This window comes from Capsicum annuum, chromosome 5 (assembly GCF_002878395.1).
Source record: "Capsicum annuum cultivar UCD-10X-F1 chromosome 5, UCD10Xv1.1, whole genome shotgun sequence".
Classification (NCBI taxonomy): domain Eukaryota; kingdom Viridiplantae; phylum Streptophyta; class Magnoliopsida; order Solanales; family Solanaceae; genus Capsicum; species Capsicum annuum.
Genome location: NC_061115.1, coordinates 16,335,796 through 16,360,590, shown reverse-complemented (window position 1 = coordinate 16,360,590; position 24,795 = coordinate 16,335,796). Strand labels below are relative to the sequence as shown.

General features: G+C 31.4%; 2 protein-coding genes across 2 annotated transcripts; both read right to left on the bottom strand.

Annotated features, from left to right (window-relative positions):
- Positions 1 to 8,290: 8,290 nt before the first annotated feature.
- On the bottom strand, positions 8,291 to 11,503 carry LOC107866098. Its single transcript, XM_016712282.2, has 4 exons — positions 11,393 to 11,503; positions 11,163 to 11,271; positions 10,251 to 10,393; positions 8,291 to 8,613 (listed from the first exon to the last, which is right to left on the bottom strand). The coding sequence occupies exons 1-4, from the start codon at positions 11,456 to 11,458 to the stop codon at positions 8,422 to 8,424; spliced, it is 510 nt and encodes a 169-aa protein (XP_016567768.1). The 5' UTR covers positions 11,459 to 11,503; the 3' UTR covers positions 8,291 to 8,421.
- A 7,543-nt stretch (positions 11,504 to 19,046) lies between these two features.
- Positions 19,047 to 23,011, bottom strand: LOC107863013 (60S ribosomal protein L44; the record flags this gene model as incomplete). The annotated part of the gene is given in 4 exon segments (XM_016708761.1): positions 19,047 to 19,268; positions 19,352 to 19,426; positions 19,516 to 19,695; positions 22,989 to 23,011. Coding segments are annotated over 4 exon segments (318 nt in total). The 3' UTR covers positions 19,047 to 19,208.
- Between the last annotated feature and the right edge of the window lie 1,784 nt (positions 23,012 to 24,795).

Below are 24,795 nucleotides of genomic sequence, written 5' to 3'. Positions count from 1 at the left end.
TCATTTCTCAGGGAAAATATGCATGGATATTCTTAAAAAGTTCAAGATGGAGAGGTGTAAGTCTATATTGACTCCACTAGTTCACAATGAAAAAATCTCAAAGTCTGAAGAAGGTGATAAGGCTGATCCACCAGTTTACAGAAGTCTAATTAGTAGTTTGTTATATTTGACAGCAACAAGACCTGATCTCATGTTCGCGGCAAGTCTTTTGTTGAGGTTTATGCATTCTCGAAGTCAAGTTCATCTTTGTATCACTAAACAAACATTGAGGTATATCAAGGAAACTGTTGATTATGGTATTTGGTTTGAAAGAGGAGAGCAAGGGCAATTGATGGGTTATTCAAATAGTGATTGGGCAGGAAGCGTTGATGATATGAAAAGCACTTTTGGATATGCTCAATTATCTGGAGAAGCAGAATACATCGTTGTTGCTGGTACATATAATCAGTCTCTATGGTTACGAAAAATTCTACGTGATCTAGAGAAAAACAAAATTAAAGCTACTATCATTAGGGTTTACAACAAGTTAGCAATTTCTATGGCAAAAAATCCAGTGCAAAATGGCCGTAGCAATTATATAAATGTGAAGTTCACGCTATCAGGTAAACAAAGAAGGATGGCGAAGTTAATCTTGTTCATTGCAGCTCAGATCAACAGATTATGGATATTTTGACCAAGGCTTTTCTTAAGGGAAAATTTAAAGTTCTAAGGGCTAAGCTCGGAGTATCCAAGAAAAATCTCAACGAAGAGTGTTAGAATATGAGATTTTTTTTCGAGATAGTCTTTTATTTAATAGTTTTTTTTTAAATATTATGTTTAGTATTTTAAATGAATGATAGACCTTATTTTGTGACGTGTATCTTGTAAGAAAGTGGTTAAATATTATGTCAAGTGTGTCTTGTAAGACTTATGTAGTTATATATGTAGTCCTTTGTAATATGTTGATATGAATGAAAAAAACTACTGCTGACCCTTACCTTTTTCCTTCTCTTTAGCTCCAAATTCTAACAGTCTATTCATTTTATAAAAGGAATGTTCTCCAACATTGTTGGGAGAAAGAAAAATTCTTGTGATTAAGTATAGAAACACTCTTTTATGTGGATAGTGAGGCAAGAAGAAGATAAGTCTCGTGTCGTTGTCGTTGCTCGCTCGGCTTTGGGTTTGAATTTGTCAATTGAGAGAGAGATTATATTTTTGGACAAAATTCATTTGAAACTTAAAAATTAGTGATGTTTTAATTCAAAAATCTAATATGAAAATTTTCTCCTTTTAAGCACATGAGGGAGTGGAGGTGCATGACACAACGCACCTCGAAGGGACGCGACCCTTCAAGACACTATCTGAAAATGGCATTGGGACTTACGCATGCATATGGCCACCTGCGGACGCAGGTGCTAGCGCAAATTGAACGCATGTTGAACAAAACTTTCTGATTTTGGACAAGTTGCAACCTGCAGCCACATATGGCCACCTGCGGGTGCAGGTGAGGTCCGCAAGTCGGTGATGGTCCAAAAAAGTTCGGCTATTTAAGAACTATTGCTTGCTTTTTGAAGCACAATCTTTTGTCTTGATTTTTTCCTCACGTATATGCACGAAAATTTAAAGTGTAAACACTCCATTTTCTTAAAAAACTCAAGTGTGATTTATGAATCGTTGAGTACATTCGTTGTTTGACAGAGTTTGAGGTACCGTCATTCTGTCGAAATGATTTATTTTATTCTTGGAGGATATATTTCAGACCTCGGGTACTTGAGAGGAATAGTTTTCTTAAGGACATACTGTGAATTTGGTAGACTTGAATCTTCTAATTTTCATCACTTTCTTAATGTTTTTACTATTTTTTAGAAAATAGCTTGAACTTCTATCTTATTGATGTTCATAAGTTGTAAATATAGAGTTACAACTTCATTTAATTGTTCATAAGTTAGTTTGAACATGTGTTTGAAGTTATTGTTAAGAAAATATAGATTTTATTCAATTCGAAAAGTAACAATAGGATGATAACATTTCTATATAGATCAACTAATAGAGAAGCAAGGATTAAAAAAAATGTAATGTGGCCTTTTGTTTGTTTCTTGGATTCACACTTGGTCAAACAAAGTTGCTACCAAGCACTTGCAAGTTCATTTGTTGGCTTTGTCAAATTTGGTTGGCTAGTCCAACATTGCATGCAATTTGTTTCTTGTCAAATTTGGTTGGCAAAGTAGTATGTTGATGTCATTGATGACATCAACATAGGTTTATTTTGTGCCTATAAATAGAGGCATTTCCACCCTCTTTGGAATATACCATTTAGAGAAGAACACCAACATTTGAAGAAGATTTAGTTGTATTTGTTTTCTTCTTTGTAGAGAGTGTATGTAAGAGAGTTGTGTTGGGAAATACTTTGAGTGAACCTCTTCTTTGGAGTGATCTTTGTGAGGTTATTATTTTGGGTATTTGGGCTATTAGAGTATTTAATTACTCTAATTTTGTACTCTCTTTTGTATCTTTGTACTTTTTTTGTTCCGTTGGTGTTTAGTGAAGTTGCTTCTCTTTTGGTTGTGGACGTACGTCAAGTTGACCGAACCACGTTAAATTTGTGCCTCCTTTATTTTCTCAACTTATTGTTATTATTATTTTATTATCGTCTTCAAATGATTACTTTGTTTAATTCTGCACTATCCGGGATTCTCAATCCTAACAAATTGGTATCAGAGCGAGGTTAATCCTGATTTTGTCTTAGTAGTCACCATGATGATTACAAAGATTTATGTTGAGAAATTTGACCGAAGTGCAAACTTTGGTATGTAGCAGTTGAAAATGGAAGCTATCCTAGTTCAGGATGTTTCAGATATGGCACTGCAAGGAAAGGAGAAAATTTCAAAAAAAATGACAGACGAGGAGTTTGATAGCCTTGATAAAAAGGCGAGATCTAGTATTATACTAAATCTCTCTTATGATGTATTACGTGAAGTTGCATTGGAAACCAGTGCCAAAGGCATGTGGGAAAAGTTGAAAAGCCTGTATATGAAAAGGACGGTAGAGAATAGACTCTACCTGAAGCAAAAGCTTTATACAATTCATATGGATGAAAATACTTCCCTACTGTCACATCTTGATGCCTTTGATTCCATTTTTATGGATTTAAGTAATATAGATGTCAAGGTTGAGGAAGAAGATCAAGCTGTTTTGCTAATATGTTCCCTACCCCATTCCTTTAAGAATTTTAGAGCTACTATACTTTATGGGAAAGAAACTATCTCTTATAGAAAAATCAAATCTATGCTGAAATCTAAAGATCAGATAGATAGAGATATTACCGGGGAAGGTAGTAGAAATTAGGCATCTGATTTATTTGTCAGGAGTAGATCTAATGAAAAGTCTAGATTTAGTAATTCAGTGTGTTATTACTGTCATAAAAAAGGTCACATCAAGTTTAATTGTCCTAAGTTGCAAAATAAGGGAAAAGTAAAGAAAAATGAGCACGGGGATTCCGACACCGCTGAAGCAAGTGTTGCTGCTGATGAGATTGAAGGAGAAATATTTTTAGTAACCGAAAATATTTCTTGTTCTAACAATGAGTGGATTTTAGATTCGGCTTGTTTATTTCATGTGTGTCCTAACAAGGACTTGTTTTCTACATATGATCCTGTTGAAGGTGGAGTTGTCTTGGTAGGCAACATTGTTGCTTGCAAAATTGTTGGAACAGGTACCATCCGAATTAAAATGCATGATGGTATTGTAAGAACTCTCAGAAATGTTAGATGTGTTCCTGAGTTGAAGTAAAATCTCATCTCTTTGGGCACTCTAGAATCTTTTGGGTGCAAATACACAAGTGAAGGTGGAGTTCTTGAAGTCTCTCGAGGTGGTCTTGTGGTTATGAAGGCATGCAATTCTAGGATGTTGTACACACTGTTAGGATCTACTATTACAGGTGTTGCTACTGGTTCAATTTAAGATGGAGACTCATCTGATTCTGACGTCATGGAATTTTGAAAGTCCTTTGAGGTTTTGTGAAGAAGGTGGAGCAAATTTACTATATTAAAAAAACTCAGGCCAAGGTGGAGATTTGTAATGTGTCCTTTTGTTTGTTTCTTGGATTCACACTTGGTCAAATAAAGTTGCTACCAAGCACTTGTAAGATCATTTGTTGGCTTTGTCAAATTTGGTTGGCTAGTCCAACATTGCATGCAATTTGTTTCTTGTCAAATTTGGTTGGCAAAGTAGTATGTTGATGTCATTGATGACATCAACGTAGGTTTATTTTGTGCCTATAAATAGAGGCATTTCCACCCTCTTTGGAATATACCATTTAGAGAAAAACACCAACATTTGAAGAAGATTTAGCTGTATTTGTTTTCTTCTTTGTAGAGAGTATTTGTAAGAGAGTTGTGTTGGGAAATACTTTGAGTGAACCTCTTCTTGGAGTGATCTTTATGAGGTTATTCTTTTGGGTATTTGGGCTATTAGAGTATTTAATTACTCTAATTTTGTACTCTCTTTTGTATCTTTGTACTTTTTTTGTTCCGTTGGTGTTTCGTGAAGTTGCTTCTCTTTTGGTTGTGGACATAGGTCAAGTTGACCGAACCACGTTAAATTTGTGCCTCCTTTATTTTCTCAACTTATTGTTATTATCATTTTGTTATCATCTTCAAACGATTACTTTGTTTAATTCTGTACTATCCGAGATTCTCAATCCTAGCAAATTGGTATCAGAGCGAGGTTAATCCTGATTTTGTCTTAGTAGTCACCATGACGATTACAAAGATTTATGTTGAGAAATTTAACCGAAGTGTAAACTTTGGTATGTGGCAGTTGAAAATAGAAGCTATCCTAGTTCGGGATGGTTCAGATATGGCACTGCAAGGAAAGAAGAAAATTTCAAAAAAAAATGACAGACGAGGAGATTGATAGCCTTGATAAAAAGGCGAGATCTAGTATTATACTAAATCTCTCTGATGATGTATTACGTGAAGTTGCTTCGAAAACCAGTGCCAAAGGCATGTGGGAAAAGTTGAAAAGCCTGTATATGAAAAGGACGGTAGAGAATAGACTCTACCTAAAGCAAAAGCTTTATACAATTCGTATGGATGAAAATACTTCCCTACTGTCACATCTTGATGCCTTTGATTCCATTTTTATGGATTTAAGTAATATAGATGTCAAGGTTAAGGAAGAAGATCAAGCTGTTTTGCTAATATGTTCCCTACCCCATTCCTTTAAGAATTTTAGAGCTACTATACTTTATGGGAAAGAAACTATCTCTTATAGAAAAATCAAATCTATGCTGAAATCTAAAGATCAGATAGATAGAGATATTACCGGGGAAGGTAGTAGAAATCAGGCATCTGATTTATTTGTCAGGAGTAGATCTAATGAAAAGTCTAGATTTAGTAATTCAGTGTGTTATTACTGTCATAAAAAAGGCCACATCAAGTTTAATTGTCCTAAGTTGCAAAACAAGGGAAAAGTAAAGAAAAATGAGCACGGGGATTCCAACACCGCTGAAGCAAATATTGCTGCTGATGAGATTGAAGGAGCAATAGTTTTAGTAACCGAAAATATTTCTTGTTCTAACAATGAGTGGATTTTAGATTCGGCTTGTTCATTTCATGTGTGTCCTAACAAGGACTTGTTTTCTACATATGATCCTGTTGAAGGTGGAATTGTCTTGGTAGGCAACAATATTGCTTGCAAAATTGTTGGAACAGGTATCATCCAAATTAAAATGCATGATGGTATTGTAAGAACTCTCAGAAATGTTAGATGTGTTCCTGAGTTGAAGAAAAATCTCATTTCTTTGGGCACTCTAGAATCTTTTGGGTGCAAATACACAGGTGAAGGTAGAGTTCTTGAAGTCTCTCGAGGTGGTCTTGTGGTTATGGAGGCATGTAATTCTAGGATGCTGTACACACTGTTAGGATCTACTATTACAGGTGTTGCTACTGGTTCAATTTAAGATGGAGACTCATCTGATTCTGACGTCATGGAATTTTGAAAGTCCTTTGAGGCTTTGTGAAGAAGGTGGAGCAAATTTACTATATTAAACAAACTCAGGCCAAGGTGGAGATTTGTAATGTGGCCTTTTGTTTGTTTCTTGGATTCACACTTGGTCAAACAAAGTTGCTACCAAGCACTTGCAAGATCATTTGTTGGCTTTGTCAAATTTGGTTGGCTAGTCCAACATTGCATGCAATTTGTTTCTTGTCAAATTTGGTTGGCAAAGTAGTATGTTGATGTCATTGATGAAATCAACGTAGGTTTGTTTTGTGCCTATAAATAGAGGCATTTCCACCCTCTTTGGAATATACCATTTAGAGAAGAACATCAATATTTGAAGAAGATTTAGTTGTGTGTGTTTTCTTCTTTGTAGAGAGTATTTGTAAGAGAGTTGTGTTGGGAAATACTTTGAGTGAACCTCTTCTTTGGGGTGATCTTTGTGAGGTTATTCTTTGGGGTATTTGGGCTATTAGAGTATTTAATTACTCTAATTTTGTACTCTCTTTTGCATCTTTGTACCTTTTTTTGTTCCGTTGGAGTTTAGCGAAGTTGCTTCTTTTTTTGTTGTGGACGTAGGTCAAGTTGACCGAACCACGTTAAATTTGTGTCTCCTTTATTTTCTCAACTTATCGTTATTATCGTTTTGTTATCGTCTTCAAACGATTACTTTGTTTAATTCCGCACTATCCGAGATTCTCGATCCTAACAAAAAATAGCAGAGATCTTCTAAATCTAAATCCTTTGGCTCAAAATGATTACTGTTTCTTATCAAAGTTGGAGCATTATTGTACTGTTTCAATGTTCCTGCACTGGTGAACTAGCTGCAGAGTGAGATAACATTTACTAGTGGGACTGGGGACGGTGGGTAGCAGTGTGTGTGGTTTGGGCTGTTGGGTGTGCGAACCAAAGTTCTACATTAGTAGCTGAAGGTGTAGGATCTATTAGTGATGCAAGGCGTTTTGGGAAAAACCGTGCCAGCTTGGTTCAAAGCAGAAAATATCAGACTATGTAAGAGTGTATCTGGTCCGGTTGAGCCCAAAATGGGCCCTGGGGCTTTTGATGTTTGTAGGAGCTTTTGACCACTGCTCGAAATATGATTAGCTAATCGCATGATGGAATATGCTGAAGTCCAGTAACTTCTTAGACGTGAGTTAAGTGTTGAATTACGATGAAGTCCTGTGGCGCACAAGTTTTCTGGTTAGAGTTTCTCAAACACTACTGCCTCCAAAACTGTTGTTGCACCTATGTTGGATCGTCCTTAAAAGATGCTCAACTTTTGAAGGATGCATACACATTCAACAGTATTTTTGAAGAGTTCGGATTTAAATTACATTTTTTGTGTAGTTACAAATCAAGACTTCCTTGGTGCCTTCTCTTCTCATGGTCTCAGGCGTTGTATGTATGTATAAAGTTGTTAAGCTAGAATGAATCTGAGAAGTTAAGGAAAATGTACGTAGCAGCATCACCTATTAATCGTACTCGTTAGTGTGACTGATTTTCTTACCAAGTTTAAATTTTACTTTTGAAAGAAAAAATAAAAATAATATTATAATTAATTATACTTTTCCTGAAAGAAAAATATAATTATTTTTCATAATTGGCTAACCTATTTCTTGGAGGAAAAAGTTTTGAAACTCTATAAATAGAATACCCCTTCTCATACAACAAAACAATAGAATTCACAATGTAGTCGTTGAAGAGTCTTGTTTAGGGGAGATTTTCTCCCAATAGTTTCTATGTTTTCTTTAATACTAGTTTTCATATGTAGGTCATTTGGCCAAATCATATCAATAATATTATGTTTTAGTATACTTTTATTTGTCATCTGAACTATCACCGTCTTGATTTGCAAACTATTGGCTTCCGCATGACGCCCTCTCGATTTCAAACCCAACAACTTGAGGCCTTGGACCAAGTATTCTACCTTTGTCAAATCGGAACCAACTCCACTACATTGCATTAGAACAGATAAGTCTAAAGATTGAGAATGATGGGAGACACAGCATTCTTGTTGACAAATTTTGAAAATAAATCTTTATAAAGGGTAGTCAACAAAGAAGAACCAAAGAATTATAATTGACAAAGTTTATAAGGCAGCCTAAACTTTGTCACAAAATGGGAATTGGAGAGAGTATTAGAGCGTATGCAGTCCGTATCACAATCTCAGAGGCATGGCAAAGAGGTTGTTTTCGATAGACCTCGGGTTCAAGACAAAAACAGTCTAACATAGACATAATATAAGAGCAAGAAACAATAGACAGCAACAGAACCAAAACTACCATAAAATAATACTACAATCGATCCACCTGAAACAACAAACATCACCAAAAAAGAAACTACAAGTACATGTGTAGCACTACAACAACTAATATGGTATTAGTTTTAAATTAATTGGTATAATTCAACATTCAAAGAAATGATTAAAATGCAATCTTGAAGCTAGTTGGAAGAAGCCTCAGCATCCTTTTTTCCATTGTCATTTTCTATCTCTTTTCTCTTAGAACCAACATCCTCTTTGTTCGTTTTGATACTTGAATCTTCTTTTGTCGAGACATTCATATTAATTGGATCTTTGTTAGTTGGAAATTCCCAATTAAATTCATCTTCAACTGGTGAGAGCCTGATAGTATTCTGTGAATGCAAGAAAACTTTATGACAAATCAAAATAAGTACTATATAACAATTTCTTTCATTTTATCAAATATGTAAGAACAAAATTTAAAGAAGAAATAATACATAAATATGTCCTTTAACTTGGCTTCAACTTTCATTTATGCCCTCCGATTTTGGTTATGCACATGTAAGCATTTAAATTTGTATAAAGTTGAACAAGTAGACGCATGCGTCCTAATTCCTGTGTAGCATCCTACATGACCAATTCGTGCCCTACGTGGAGTCCTACGTGTATTATGCCACGTAGGATGTGTATTACTACTTGTTCAACCTTATGCAAATTTGAGTGTCTTATTGATGATGCATAGTTACCACGGTACTATGCTTTATTTTGATGATTTGACAAACTTGCTGAGGGATCAAATGAAGAATCAGGTACCCACATTAGCCTGATCTCAGAAAAAACAAGGGACTCGAGATTTAGGGGGAAACAAGTTGTAGCTATTCCTCAAATGGGTCTTATTTCATAAGAACCAGATGAGGGACCAAATCCATCATACGTTGAACTTTTTGGTAGTCAATAGTACAGTTTTTGCAGGAAAGTTGGTGCACAACACCAAAGGAGCAACAGCTATCCAATATCGACCAATGAGAAACTTTGTAGGCTTTTCCTCCCATTTGCTCCATATATAAATCATTATGTGGGAGGAAAACCTAATTTTTGCAAAGATCAAAAGATTTATCTTCCCAAGCAAAAGCTACTCTCATAAGAAGAACATTACTCATTTCAACAAAGGGACCTGATTGAGTTACTGCTTTAGTCTTTGATGTATTTTTGAGTCTTGTATCTTTTGTTCTTATAAAATTTAAATCTAGTCCTATGTTATAAAGGATATTAGATATTTCACTTGTCTAAGTCTTTAGGTTGAATCGCATTAACTAGAGTTAGTTAATCGAATTATCTCTTGTTAAGTTTGTTTTCACCATTGTCGGTGTTTCCATTGGGTAGAGTTACCTAGGAGTGTCAACTAGAGTTAACTGATTTAAAATGGGTAGTAGAGTTGTTGCACGAGTCTTGCTAGAGTTATCTAGGAGTGTTGGTTAGAGTTAGTCGACGTGGTGGAGTGGTAGAGTTACTAATCTCTTTTATAATAGAGTTATTATAAGGAGTTGGGATTAAGAGTTTAATTAATCACGTTATTGCTTTAAGTTAGTGGAGAGTTGGGAAATCCTTTGAGACTAGTCGTGATTTTTTCTCCTTTGAGTAAGAAAGTTCTCAGGTAAAAAATCTTGTCTTCTTTACTTTCAGTTTCTTTACGTCTATTCTTCAGTTTTTGTTCTTAATCATAGAATCTGGTGAGGGACCAGATTCTCATTATTGTTATGGACTCGTATAGAACTCTTTCTATTATTAGCTGAAGAAACTAATAAAGGACTTGGTCCCTAAGATCGTGGTGGACGCATACAAGCCAACACTACTCGTGCAACATCTAAAGTTAAAGATCGTAACTGAATGTTAAAGCCAAATTAAATAATATATTTATGTATCATGTCAATAAAGAATGAGCAAACTATTGTTGAACATGAGTAGAAACTTGTTGAACAACTACTTGATGTTAATAGAATAAGATAAACATGAGATTTATATTAATTACCTCATAGAGGTTTTCCATAGTACGAAATTTTCTACCTCCTGGTAATCCATGTGTTAAACGATAATTTCCAGTCTTTTCATCTTTTGACCAAAGTTTAGAGCCATAATTGACATTATTTTCATCTAAAATACAATCAGATTCACCTGAAAATTACATTTAACCAAATGAGATAATATTATAATACACATAAAACAATTATAAGTTCCAATTTAATGACTGCATTTTAGGCTACTCTTATATTGTGTCGACAGTTTCAATTTACCAAACAATAAATTATCAATATATTTATAAATTAGTGTTGGTTCATGATCAAGTAAATGTTCTTATTTATTTTATTCAATGAAAGTCATAGACTTTTAACATTTGTCAGAAGAAAAAAAATGCTAAAGCAGATAAATTTAATTTAATAATAGAAATTTACACATAAAATACTACGCATGAATGGTTAGTTTACAGAAAAAGTACAAGACCAATAATATTTAAGACCAAATTTTGAGGAATTAACTATTATTATTTAGAAAAGTTGGTTCCTTCATTATACATATTAAAAAATAAAAAAGAATAATATAAAATTAATATCATTGTTAGAATTGTCTTAATTAATATCAGTGTATGATTTGAAATATCATTTTAGTTTTTTTTGACATTTTTTTTCTCTTTTTACTAGCTTAGCATTTTAATTAGAAAAGGAAAATATTGAATTTAACATTGCCTTTTTTGTATTATGCTTAAATGTCTATTGATCAAGAAACAAATAGCCACATATATAAATACTGGTTATGCAACTCACAAAAATTAATTTCCCCTTACTCATTGATGTAAAATATAGGATCTGTCTCTAAATTAAAATTAAAAAAAAAATCAAATAATTAACACAAGTGTAATAAATAAGATGTAAAATTCCTCAAGTACCATTGATATCTTCTTCTTCTTGTTCAGATCGTTCCTCTTTGGAAGAATCCTCTTGATCCTTTCTTATGTTGTTTTCGATGCACTTTTTAGATATCTCATGTTCTAACACCTGTAAAGTTTCATTTTTTTTTATAAATAATTGAAAATAGAAAAAATATATATATAATGGAATAAAATAAACGCGCTCAACGAAAAATTCATGTAAATAGACAAAAGTGTTGGTTAATTACCTCACAAAGGAGATCAATGGCGTTTTTATCTTTTTTATTATTAGCATTATCGACGTTATTGTCCATTAACGTACGATTAGGATTATTCGTCGGGCTATCTTCACTTCAAATTCACCTGAAATTCATACAAAACCAAATGAAAATAAATAATGAATAGTGTGAATGGGGAAATTTTTTTCAATTATTGTTATGCTTTGCTTATATCAAACTTAAATTAGATTTAGCTTATGTCTATACAACAATAAATCAAAATCTATAAATAAACTTAGAATAAATCAAATTTACTGCAAAAAGAAGTAGGCAAATATCTGTTAACCAAAATATATGTTTTTTTACCCTTTTTCTGAGATGTGAGCACTTGCTATAAGTTATCGTAATTGAATATAATGAGATTGTTCATACATATCAATTCCCAACAATAAAAACATATTCAGTGTAATTCTACAAGAGCCTAAAAAAGGTAAATGTACGCAAATCTTACCCTTACCTAAATAAGATTGAAAGATTGTTTTCAATAAACTCTCGACTCAAAAAAAAAAGTTGAAACAGGTTGCAAGAACCAAAAAAAGAGAAAATGGACAAGGAAAAGGAAAAATCAAGTATTTGTCAATCTTATTACTAGTCTTTTAAAATTAATTAGAGATAGTCCATAAATTCAGAATCAGGACACCTTGTTAATTTCGCTCTTTTCCTCTTACACAACAACATGGAGAGGATAGTAAGCACGATTTTCTATGCAACGATTTTTTCTTCTCTTATGATTTGTCAAGTTACGGGGAAGACCAAAAGAGTAGATTGGCTGATTTTTTCAGTCAAATATAATTGATAATTCCATTTTTGATTGAACCATCAATATGAAGATAAACAAAAAGGCAAAAAGAAGGAAAACATAATTAATAAAAAAAAAATATTTGGATAAAATCAAACTTATCATCACCCCAATCCTTTATTGTAAGAGTTTAAAAAATAAAAAATGAATTGAATAAAACGAAGGCAAATTAATACGGTCTCGGTTGTATTTATATGTTTCCTTTTGACTATTAATCGATTCCCTTAAAAAGTCGAATTAACTAAAGAAGTAAAATCGTGTCACCTCTATGTGCACTTCGATGTTTCTTGAAAACTTGAAACTAGAATGAAGAAGTGAATCAATCAGTATCTCACATTTTATATGTGCACTTCGATGTTTCTTGAAAACTTGAAACTAAAATGAAGAAGTGAATCAATCAGTATCTCACGTTTTATATGTACACTAATGGTTGTTGAGTTGTGCCCTGATAATTATTTTTGTTCTATTTTGAAAATACATTTATTATTTGTCAAATTAAGATGAGAAGAGCTTTTAAAGTGTAATGATATGGATAGACCAGACGTTTAAATCAATTATTATAAAGACATTTCTTTTATTGTTGGGATAATACTGATATATTCTAACGCTAATTTAGAAAATTATTTAAAATTTATTATTTTTTGACATTTATATCTTATTTCAATATTTTATAGTTTTTTTTGTGGGTGTGTGTTTTAATTATAAGCAGAATATCTGACAATTTTATTGTTTATGATATTTTTTAAGATGATTGTTTTTCTAAAAATATAGTATTTAATTATATTTTTTTAGCTGGTTCTTCACAATGCACTCTGCTAGACTCCTCTATTTCAATTACTTGTATTATTTCATTTTGGTGATTAAAATTCATATAGTTGGTAGATTTTTTATAGGAAAAAATTTTATAATTTAGTAATATTTAATTCTTATTGTAATTTAATAAGTGTCTATAATTTGCTGGCTATGTCAAAATGAATGTAAATAGTTTTCAAAAGTTAATCAGATTTGTATTTGAATAATCACATTCACTGCCTAATTCAATAAATGTTTCTCAATCCTAAATTTTGACCAAATAAATTCAAATTGTTCTGTCAAATTTAATCAAATCTCATATCAATTCAATTCAATTCAATTTGCTATAAAATTGAAATAGGACACTAAATTGTGATTGAAATAGGACATTAGCTATTTGGTTATGTGAGCAAACATAACCAAATATATGGTTTTTTTTAACCCCTTTGTTTGACATGTGAGTACTTGCGATAAATTATTGTAATTGAATGAAATTGTTCATACATATTAGTACACAACAATAATAACATATTCAGATAATTCTACAAGAGTATGAAAAAAGATAAAATGTACGAAAAAAGATAAAATGTACGAAAAAATCTTATTCTTACCTTAATGAGGTTGAAAGACCATTTCCATAGACCCTCAACTCAAAAAAAAAAAATTGACATAGGTCGCGAAAAGGAAATACCAAATTTTAGTCAATCTTGTTACTAGTCTTTTAAAATTTATGAGAGATAGTCCATAAATTCAGATTCTGAACACTTTGCTAGTTGAACCATCAAATATAAAGATGAAAAAAAGGCAAAAAATAAAGAGGAAAAACAAAATTAAATTATAAAAAATATTATTTGGATAAAATCAAACTTATCATCACCAGAGTCATTTATTGTGATAGTTTAAAATAAAATGAAGGCAAATTTATAGTCTAGGTTGTATTTATATGTCTCCTCTTGAGTCTTGACTATTGATCTATTCCCTTAAAAACTTACATTAAATGATGAAGCGAATCAACCAGTATCTCACGTTTTATATGTGGATCGATGATTGTTGAGTTGTACCCTAATAATTATTTTTGTTCTATTTTGAAAATACATTTATTATTTGTCAAACTAAGATGAGAAGAGTTTTTAAAGTGTAATAATATGGATAGACCAGACGTTTAAATCAATTATTATAAAGACATTTCTTTTATTGTTAGGATAATACTGATATATTCTAACACTAATTTAGAAAATTACTTAAAATTTATCATTTTTTAAAACATTTTGACATTTATATCTTATTTCAACATTTTGTAGTTTTTTTCCGTATGTATGTGTTTTATAATTATAAGCAAAATATCTGACAATTTTATTTTTTATGATATTTTTAAGATGATTCTTTTTCTACAAATAAAATAGTATTTAATTTTTTTTTAGCTACTTCTTCACAATGCACTATGCTAGACTCCTCTTTTCAAGTACTTGTGTTATTTCATTTTGGTGATTAAAATTCATATAGTTGATAGATTTTTGTAGGAAAAAAAATTTATAATTTAGGAATATTTAATTCTTATGGTAATTAATTTAATAAGTGTCTATAATTTGTTGACTATGTCAAAATGAATGTAAATAGTTTTCAAAAGTTAATCAGACTTATATTTGAATAATCAGATTCACTACCTAATTCAATAAATGTCTCTCATTCCTAAATTTTGACCAAATAACTTTAAAAGTTCTGTCAAATTTAGCCAAATTTCATATGTATTCAATTCCATATGCTATAAAATTGAAATAGGACATTAAATTATGATTGAGGAAGTAATATTTTTCTTACGGATAATATTTATACTTATTTTACTTTAAAATTAAAGTTTTTGATTTTTTATTTTATGATATGTAAGCTTCCACCTCCCCTCTATTTAACTTGTTTAAATATCAAATTAACAAATGTATGACACACTTGAAATAATATTAAAATATATATATGTGCACACATGCGTATTACAGTTCATTTAAAACTACAAAGGATATTAAAACAAAATAGAAGCACAATCTTAAGTTGAATTGTGAAACCACTTTTCTGGGGTAATATAATGATCGAAGAACTTATGGAAAATGGATTAAATTAAATTAATAAATTTAAATATTAATTTCCCCAATAGATTTATATGTCTTCTCTTGATCGTTGAATTACTCCTTTAAACAATAACAAAAATAGGAGTTCTAGTGAAGAAATTCAAAAGATAGTAGGAGCAGAAAAGGTTACTAAATACTATTTGCATTACAACAATAAATTAATATATCATATTTATGATGTATAATTTTTCAATAAATGCAATTCAATTTTACTCTCCCCCTAATATGAATTTTTATTATGATAATAGTGATATTTAATATACTATTTGAGAAAGTTATTACAATCAACTATTTATTTGTTTTAATCCTTTAGTACTAAGTACTTGAGGCAGTCATGAAAATAAATGAAAGTTGACTGATTTAATTCTAGGACTAGAAAATTTTATTTGGTAAGTTTTATGTAATAATATTATAAGTTCGATGATTTTATGTGAAATTAACCCGAACTTAGACGTAGTAGTACTTTCAATGAAAATGGAAGTAGAAAATCATATTTTATTATAAATATATTATATTATGAGTGTCCATTACATTGATTTTTGGATAAACTTGAAATTGTTTAAATTTGTATTTGACTCTGAATAAGCTTGCAACTGAATAGACTTGTAAGTAGATACGCTAGCAACTGAATAAACTTACACAAGCCGACAATTTGTACGATAACTTTTTTTTCTTTTATAAATACTAAATTAGTTCAGTTCACCTTTACATTAATTTGAAGAGAATAACATCTCTCCTAACTTCTACTGAAGTGGTAATTAAGATTATTATCACAATATTTGCCATTTGCTTTACCATTTTAGCAATATACTAAAATTAATGTATGACTAAAAACTATTAGAATAGGTTAATCTTCATGGTATTTCATAACACTCTCAAATTAGCAATTGCTTTAAAGTCGTGTATATTTTGAAAGATGTGTATGTCTTAATTTACTCATAAAATAAAAAATGTGAAATTTACTCTTGAAATGATAAATTTAAATTTGTTGCCCTTGGATATTCGGGCAAAAGCTATCTATCTGAAATGCTTAATGTTGAAATTAGTCTTGATATCATGGATTTGGTAGGTATCATCAAAGATAAAAAAAATCAAGCATAAAATCAAACTTGGCTAAAACGGTGATATTCCTTCGCCCCTTTGATGAGGGTTTAAAATTACACACTTCATTGTTAAAAGAATTCTTATATTGTAGAATAATTTAAAAGTTAGATGTAACTACATGAAAATGATCGTTCTTCTACAAACATGTTTTGATTGAATTTATTCAGAATACAAAATCTGAAATTCATACGTGAGTATAATTCTATGATTAGAATTATTTCTCAATTCAAATTATGTGGTAACAAGATCTATTAATATACTAAAAATTTCTTTTAATACTTTCCATGCCTCGAATTTGTTTTTTGTAGTATTGAAAGATGGCGTTCAGAACTAATTTCAAATTTTCTTGTGACTCAAGAAAAGAAATTTTATGTTATTATTATATATGCCTCGATTTGCTATTAACAACGTAGAAATATCTTAAAAGAAATATTAAGTTATATATATATTCAGATAATTTTGTGAACAATGAAAACTTTTGATAAATACTATAAATATAAATTCATTCCTGGATGTGATAGTATTTATTAAAGTTTATCAACACAAATATTTATTTGATTATGATGGTATCGTTGTTCATCTATAGAAAAGGTAGAATAATTAAAAGGAAATGTTCTAAATAATGTATTTTTACTCCTAACATAGTAAGACACTGAATTTTACTCATGAAGTAGTGGGATTCTTAAAATACCGATAAAATAGTATGACTTTGAAATTTCTCCTCAAAGCACAAGAATTCGTAAGATATCTTTATTAATAATGTCTTCTTATTATTGCTTGAACAAAATAATAATAACCGCGAACAATATAAATTTTAATCGTTTAGAGCTTAATTATAAAATTTTTTGATATTTTGCATAATTACTGAAATTTTGATTTTGGACTGTCAAAATACATAATTGGCTCTCCATACATTTTTTTGATTTTGAGTCTATCGAGATACAAAATATATCCAATGAAGATGCATTTTTTTCTTTATAAAAAAACATAATTAGCTTCTGATATATTTTTTCTGATTTTGAGTGTGTCGAGATACGTAATTACCTCTCGATACATCCAACGAAAATACATAATTAGCAGAAATTTTTATAATTACTTTATAAGGATGGGGATTTATTTAAATATGATAAATTAAGATGTTTATTTATATTATTTTTCCGAAATAATATAACTTTGAAATAGAAACTACTTACTACTTTGGGAGAAATAGAATAACAACTGATATACATGTTATTTTTGTGGTATAAAAGTCATTGCAACACGCTGTATGTGTATGTAGAAACGTCATGGATGCTTTAATCAAAATATTATTTTACGGCAAAAAGAAAAAGAAAAAAGAAAGCAGAGTGAATGATTTCTACTATAACCACACTGACATATTATGCTTAATTGTTTTTTGGTAGAGAGACACGTGCTACAATTTCCAAAATTCAGATGAAAATTTCCAATTATATTTAGCTTCAATTGCTGAAAATTTGTTATTGCAACGGAACTTTTGAGACAATCTTAGGCTTCATTTACTTTTTTTAAGATTCAAATGTCGGAATCGTAATTCACGTTTAAATGATTAAAATGTTGTCTCTAAATTTGAAAAATTAAATAATTAAAACTATTTATTTTTCAACATCTGAATGTGCACGAAAAATTTATTTATACATATAATAAAATAAAAATACAATTCAAATAAAAAACTAATTATATATCAGAGAAATATGTAATTTGATACGACAAAATTATTATTTGATTGAAAAAAAAATATTTATGTTCGTGAGTGACAGTGGAGATGGTTTATAATGATGGTTGTGGTGATAATGATTGATGTTAGTGATTAGTAATGTTAGTGGTAATAATTGTAATGGTTGGTATTGTAGTGACTGTTATGATGGTAGCGGTTGATAATGGTGGTGGTGGTTGTGATGTAATGTTGCTTGATGCTATTAGTCAGAGGTGTTGATTGTGATGGCTGAAAAATGATTAAATGATGGTTGACGATGTGTTGGTGCTAGTTGGAGATATTGTTAGTTGTGACGGTGGAGATGGTTGTTAGTAGAGATAAATTGAAGCGATGATAGTAATTGAAGTGATGGTAGATGTGGAGTTACTAGTGACAATGGTGGTGGCCGTCAAAGAATGTGTGGAAGTTGTGACGTATTAATGGTAGTTAACAGGGGCGTTAGTTGTGATAGATGAGGTCATAGTAAAAATTGACCGGTAGTGATTGATGATGGTGGTGCTGTTGATAGCGGTGGTGGCATTAAATATAATTGGAATAATAGAGATAATAGGTGTGATAACGATTGACAATAGCAGTTGGTAGCAATATTTGTTGTTGATGGTGGAGGTGATTGGTGGTGGTTGATAATGATGGCGGTGGCAGAGGTGGTGACTTGATAATATTATCCAAAAGTGGAATACTACTTCAGACATACTAAGACTTAGAGCTAAAATCTTAATAAAAATAAATACACTTAATGGTCTGAAACAAATGAGCCCTTAATAAGTTTAACAATTTCATTATTTTGTCAAATATCTGGCCTGAAATCTGAACACACTTTCGAAGAAAAAAATTCAACTACTACTAGAACTATTTATTTTCTTCTAAAAAGCTTGTAAACAGACAACCCCAACAGTTGAATTAGGGATTAAAGCTAAAGTGTCAAACATAAGGTATCTTAAATTTCAAATTTTCGAGCATCCAAAATTGTTACATCTCAATTGAAATCCAAATTTTTGAAAGATAATTTCAATCTAACAATAACAGGATCATATAACATTTCATTACGACTAGCAATTGAAAGAGAAGAAAAGATGAAAAGAAATAGCAGATATTTTCAAAATTTAAAACTCGAAACACCAGTATTTTGCAACAGACATAAGTTGTTCATCAAGCAAACGAAACTCTGTTGAGCTAACATCATTTTGAAAAAAAGGACAGCACGAAACAAAGATAAACGATAACATCTCTCGCAACTTAAAAGAGTGAAGTTCCCTTGCCCTTCTTATCTCCACCAATTTCGAAGTGCTTGCACCTCTGCAAGGTTAGTAGTAACAACATTGGATCTCAGTATTGGCGAAAAAATTATGAAAAGAAAGATTGAGAGCCACAAAACGAACCTTGATTGGGTGTTGGGACACATGTTTGCAACCCTGGCATTGCAGCCTTAGCACAATCTTCTTGGTGGTCTTGGCCTAGAGTATAGGAAGAACGTTGATTTATGAAATGAATAACGAGGGGGGCAGAGTTAGTTTTGAAAGTGTAAATGTGTAATCTCTTCTACCTTCTTGTGGAAGACGGGTTTTGTCTGCCCACCATAACCAGACTGCTTGCGGTCATAACGACGCTTCCCTTGAGCTGCAAGGCTATCCTTTCCTTTCTTGTACTGTGTAACTTTGTGCAACGTGTGCTTTTTGCATTCCTTTGACTTGCAGTATGTCTTCTTAGTTTTTGGAACGTTCACCTGCAAGGTCAAGTTCAAAGAAATTTAATCTCGTAACCCACACAACATCAGTTAACAACTTACAACACTGGTACCCATGTGGAAATCTTATTGTAACTACTTCATATGCATATCACAGGCCAAACACACATACTATAACAGAAAAACATATGAGGATCCAAGAACTAGGAACTGTGATCTAGAGTATGCAGATGTAGGCTGAATTCTGACGTTGATTGCATTCATTGTTACGAGATATTGAATCGAGATACTTTTGACGGCCTTACTAGTAGAGAGCCGCTTAATTAGGAAGAAAAATAGAGACCCTGCCTTGCACTTCTTCTAAATGATATGACCTTTATCACAATTCTTTCTGGGATGCACTAGAAGATGCTACATGTTACAAAAGTTGGCCGTAAGGAACCAATGCATCACAAAACCAAATCACGTCATTTACAGAACCAGCATAACAAATTTCACATCTAGCACTTTATCACAACTAAGAACTGAGTTACTGAAAAAAATATCAATCAACTGAGAAGGCGTGTGACATATCAGTCCGTGAAAATTCCAGGCTAAACAGCAAGGATATCAGACACGTGAGAACTTTTACGTATGAGGCAAATGCACAAGTTTACGTACGAGGCAAATGCTCTGAGACTTTTTTGTTAACAAATAAAACAACGCACTAGTTACATCAAATCTCACAGTGAGAATCTGAATGCTCGTCCACGACTCCGACGAGAAATTTCAAATCACATTATGGAAGGAAGAACATGCAAACCAAAAATCACGTATTCAATGAGATTAATCTTCCTCCATATAAATGTACCACTGCAAGGCCCTGTACGCTATCATAGTTCTATGCTAACAAGTCCTTTGCAAAAGCTTTACTGTTGCAGATTCTACCAAGAGCAGCTCTAACTCTTTATTTCCGTACATAGTCCATGCTATTTAGCTTTAATCCCAATCAGTATGCAACCCTGGACATTTCTTCATTCTGGATTTATCAAGACTAGACCATCAACGCATACAAGGAATGATTAGGCCCAAAGTGAACTCGTGCATTAGCTTTACTTTCTTTCTTCAGAGAATATTTGGAAAACCACCTAGGGATTGGATTAGTGTAACTGGGTGTAATTACATAATGTGACATGTTTATCTGGCCAAGTAATTACGTGGACAGAATGAAATTGAGCGTAATTGATGGAGTGCAATACTCTTCAATTCTCAAAAGGGAGGTCAGAATTGGTGATAATTACGCTCAAACTAAATTACCTTTTCTTATTCCCTTATATTTTTCTTTTGTTAAACATTGTACTATTTCTTTCTACACAACATCTCTTATTTTCATCTTCCAACCTTCCAACGATATTATTTATGGTGTGCTTCCATCTAAATCTAGCAACTTTTGATTCTCCTTTTACAAGAGTGGAGGAGAGGTGAGAATCGGTGTTAATTACACTCAAACTAAGGTAACTTTTCCAATTCCTTTCATTTTTCTTTTGTCAAACATATTACTATTTCATTCTACACAATTCCTTGAATTCTCATCTTCCAACAATGTTGTTATGGTGTACTTCCATATAAATTTGCAACTTTTCATTCTTTTTCATAAGAGTGGTTTCCGAGCCAAATTGTGCTAGCAGGTACTAATTCCCCAAATATCTGCCACCTCGCACCAGCAACGGTTACATGGTTACTCTATCCACCCAAGGATAAAGCTAATAAAAGGAAATCACCAAATGTTTGAACCTAAGACCTCACGGCGCTCAACCTACTTCATTGACCACTAGACATTGACCACTAGACACTCTCATATATTTTTTTGGATTACCGTGGTGTCCAGGAAAGCTTTCACATACCTCGACTAACTACTTCATTGACCATTAAACGCTCTCATATATTTTTTTTGATGATCGTGGTGTCCGGGAAAGCTTTCGCATACCTCGACTAACTACTTCATTGACCATTAAACGCTCTCATATATTTTTTTGGATGAACGTGGTGTTCGGGGAAGCTTTCACATACCTCGACTAACTACTTCATTGACCATTAGACGCTCTCATATATTTTTTTTGGATGACCGTGGTGTCCGGGAAAGCTTTCGCACAACTCGACTAACTACTTCATTGACCATTAGGTGCTCTCATATATGTTTTTTTGGATGACAGTGGTGTGCAGGGAAGCTTTCGCATACCTGCACTGACTACTTCATTGACCATTAGACGCTCTCATATTTTTTTTTGAATGACCGTGGTGTCCGAGGAAGCTTTCGCATACCTAAACTAATTTCACAGGTATCAAGGTAACTCTGTCCACCAAAGCTAGTTCAGATGGTGATAATCACCTAGCATTTTGTCTCCACTGGGATTTGAACCTGCGACCTCACAGTTCTTAATCCACTTTATTGACCACTCTGCCACACTCTCGCTGTAGCAACTTCTCATAATTTGTTTCTTACTTTTTTGAAAAATTTTTGTTGTATTCTTAGTAGCTATATAAATAAATTCCAACTCTAAACTTAGTAGGAATCGTCTACACAAACCATCCAAATTTAACGCTACATTCGGCTCTATCACGATGCCGAATATGTCACATCGTAACCAATGAAGCATTCTAATAACCAACTACTTGTAAAGCATGAAAGCATATATAACATATATATTATCAACTAACTGCAAATACAATTAACAGTCTGACCACTTAAATCAGCACACTAACAATGAGCATGATTTAGATATAACATGAATTTATGAACTAATTTTTCATATATGTATATATATGTATATAAGCGAGGCTAAAATTCATTCTCTCTTTTCTTTTGGGAGTGCCTGAAGAAGGCTTGTTATCGACGAAGAAGATCTTTATACTATTCATCCTAAGAAAAGAAGTTTTCTAATTCCACGCCTTATGACGAAAGGGGAGACGACTCTTTCTTGAACTATATCATAAACAGATCTTCCCCTCCACACCAATCACGAGTTTTTCTCTATTCCTCTCGTATATCGTCCTCCGAAATGGTCACACCGAGTTTATCCAGTAGTATCCTGTACTGTTGTGCCACTGACCTTTGTTCTGATGATGATAAACCATCATCAATTTGTATAGTATATATACCCCCCGAACCCTCTTTTTGTACCATTTTATTATCAACTAATCGTAAATACAGTTAACAGTTTGAATAGTTAATCAGCACATCAACAATGAGCATAATTAGGAAAAATAACAATTTATGAACTAATTTTTCATATATATTTTTTCAAAATTAAAGCAGAAGAAATGGAAAAAGCAAGGAGAATGAAGGGAGTTACCATTGTTGTTGGGGTAGGAAGGAGCTGAAGGGAAAATAGCTTAAGCTTTAATGGCGTCTAGAGACCCTAGAAAAATGATGGAAGATGAAAAAAGACTCTTTATATAGCTAGGGTTTAAACATTGTATTAATATTATGGGCTCCATTTTGTAACCAGCCCATGGTATCTTTTGGCTTTTAATTAGGAAAAATTACATAAACTATCAACCTTAAGATTAAATCTATCAAATTAAATGTTCTTGATTTAAATAACCGTTTTTTACTATATTAAAATTAAACCGATTAGAGATATATTAGGAACACAATCTTTAATTGTATATGTATTTAACTAGCAACAGTTTACTCAAATACAAAATACATACTGCTATTTTTTATAATTTTTAAAGGGTTGCTATAAAACTTACAATTAATGCGCTATAGTTGCTATTTCTGAAATTTTTCCTTTTAATTATGAGTTACATTGAGTCCTAACAGCCTATTTAAAAGTGAAAATTATGCTATTAGATTGTTTATTGCAAGTTATAGCAATACTTTTACATAATTATTGAATTAAAGATTTAATTGCAAGTTATAGCAATTCTTTAGAAATAATATTTTTTTTAAAAAAAAGTTTTTGTTATTATCTCCTATTTTTTAGTCTTTAATATTCTATCTCTCCTCATTAACTCTATTGATAATTATGTTAGGAATAAATTTTGGTTTCAATAGTTATCTTTATTTATATTTTTTTTATTTTATTAGTAAAGTAACAAAATTTGTTCTTAAATTAAGAAGTAAAATTTGGTAAAATATTTCTACATTGATACACATTATTCCCTCAATTCTTCTTTCATTATTCATAAATTTCATCTTTTTATCACAACAATGACTTTCAATAAATAATAATAAAATAAAGTTATTTTTCAAAAAAAAAACAATCTTTTGTGATTTATTTTTTTAAATATGGCACATACTTTGAGAATTAACTTTGTCAAATAAAATATTTCATAGGAAAAATGAAAAACGGGAAAGTACAATATTGTAAAGAAATGTAACACTTTATCAATTAAAATCCCAACCCAGTTAATGGATTTAGTTTTATTATATGTGAAAATTATATTTATATGTATTTTTAGATTGTTTATTGCAAGTTGTAACTATATTTTTGTATAACTATTGAACTATACTGATTGCAGAAAGCAAAATTAATATAGTGAATCAACACCAATATCAATCATGGCTAATACAGATTATCTTTTTATTGTAACAAAAAGTTATTTGATACCAAACAATTATCGGTTAGTTTATTTTCAATATGTACAGTGATAAATTTTCATTAAATATCCATTACATACACTAAAAAGGTTATGTAATATACAACACCATTTTTTCGTATCAATTGTCACATTCATAAACTCATTTCATACAAATGTGACATATACGAAAATTCATTGGTACCAATTTTAATGTCAACTCCATACATTGAGCCCCCCTAAAAAAAAAATTCCTTAAGTATGATAAGAGTATAAAATGACTTTAATAAAATTTATTAAAATAATTCGTGGATATCATATTATGTACCATTTTCATACACTAGAAACAGTTATAAGATATATCATTTATATAGAATCTTATATACCAATTTCATAAATTGAGACCCCAAAAATAAAAAATCATTTAAAATATGACTTTTAAATTGATTTTAGCTTGATTGTATAAAATAATACATGAATAATAGGTTGTATACAATTTACAAATTAAAAATAAATTATTAACATATACTATTTACTATCACCAATTCTATTGTGAATTCAAAATTCATGAATTAG

Coding starts and splice junctions, on each gene's coding strand:
- LOC107866098 (XM_016712282.2), bottom strand. CDS start 11,458: ATGGACAATAACGTCGATAATGCTAATAATAAAAAAGATAAAAACGCC. Junction 10,394..11,162: donor AGAAGAAGAAGATATCAATG/GTACTTGAGGAA, acceptor TGTAATTTTCAG/GTGAATCTGATTGTATTTTA. Junction 8,614..10,250: donor CTATGGAAAACCTCTATGAG/GTAATTAATATA, acceptor TTGCATTCACAG/AATACTATCAGGCTCTCACC.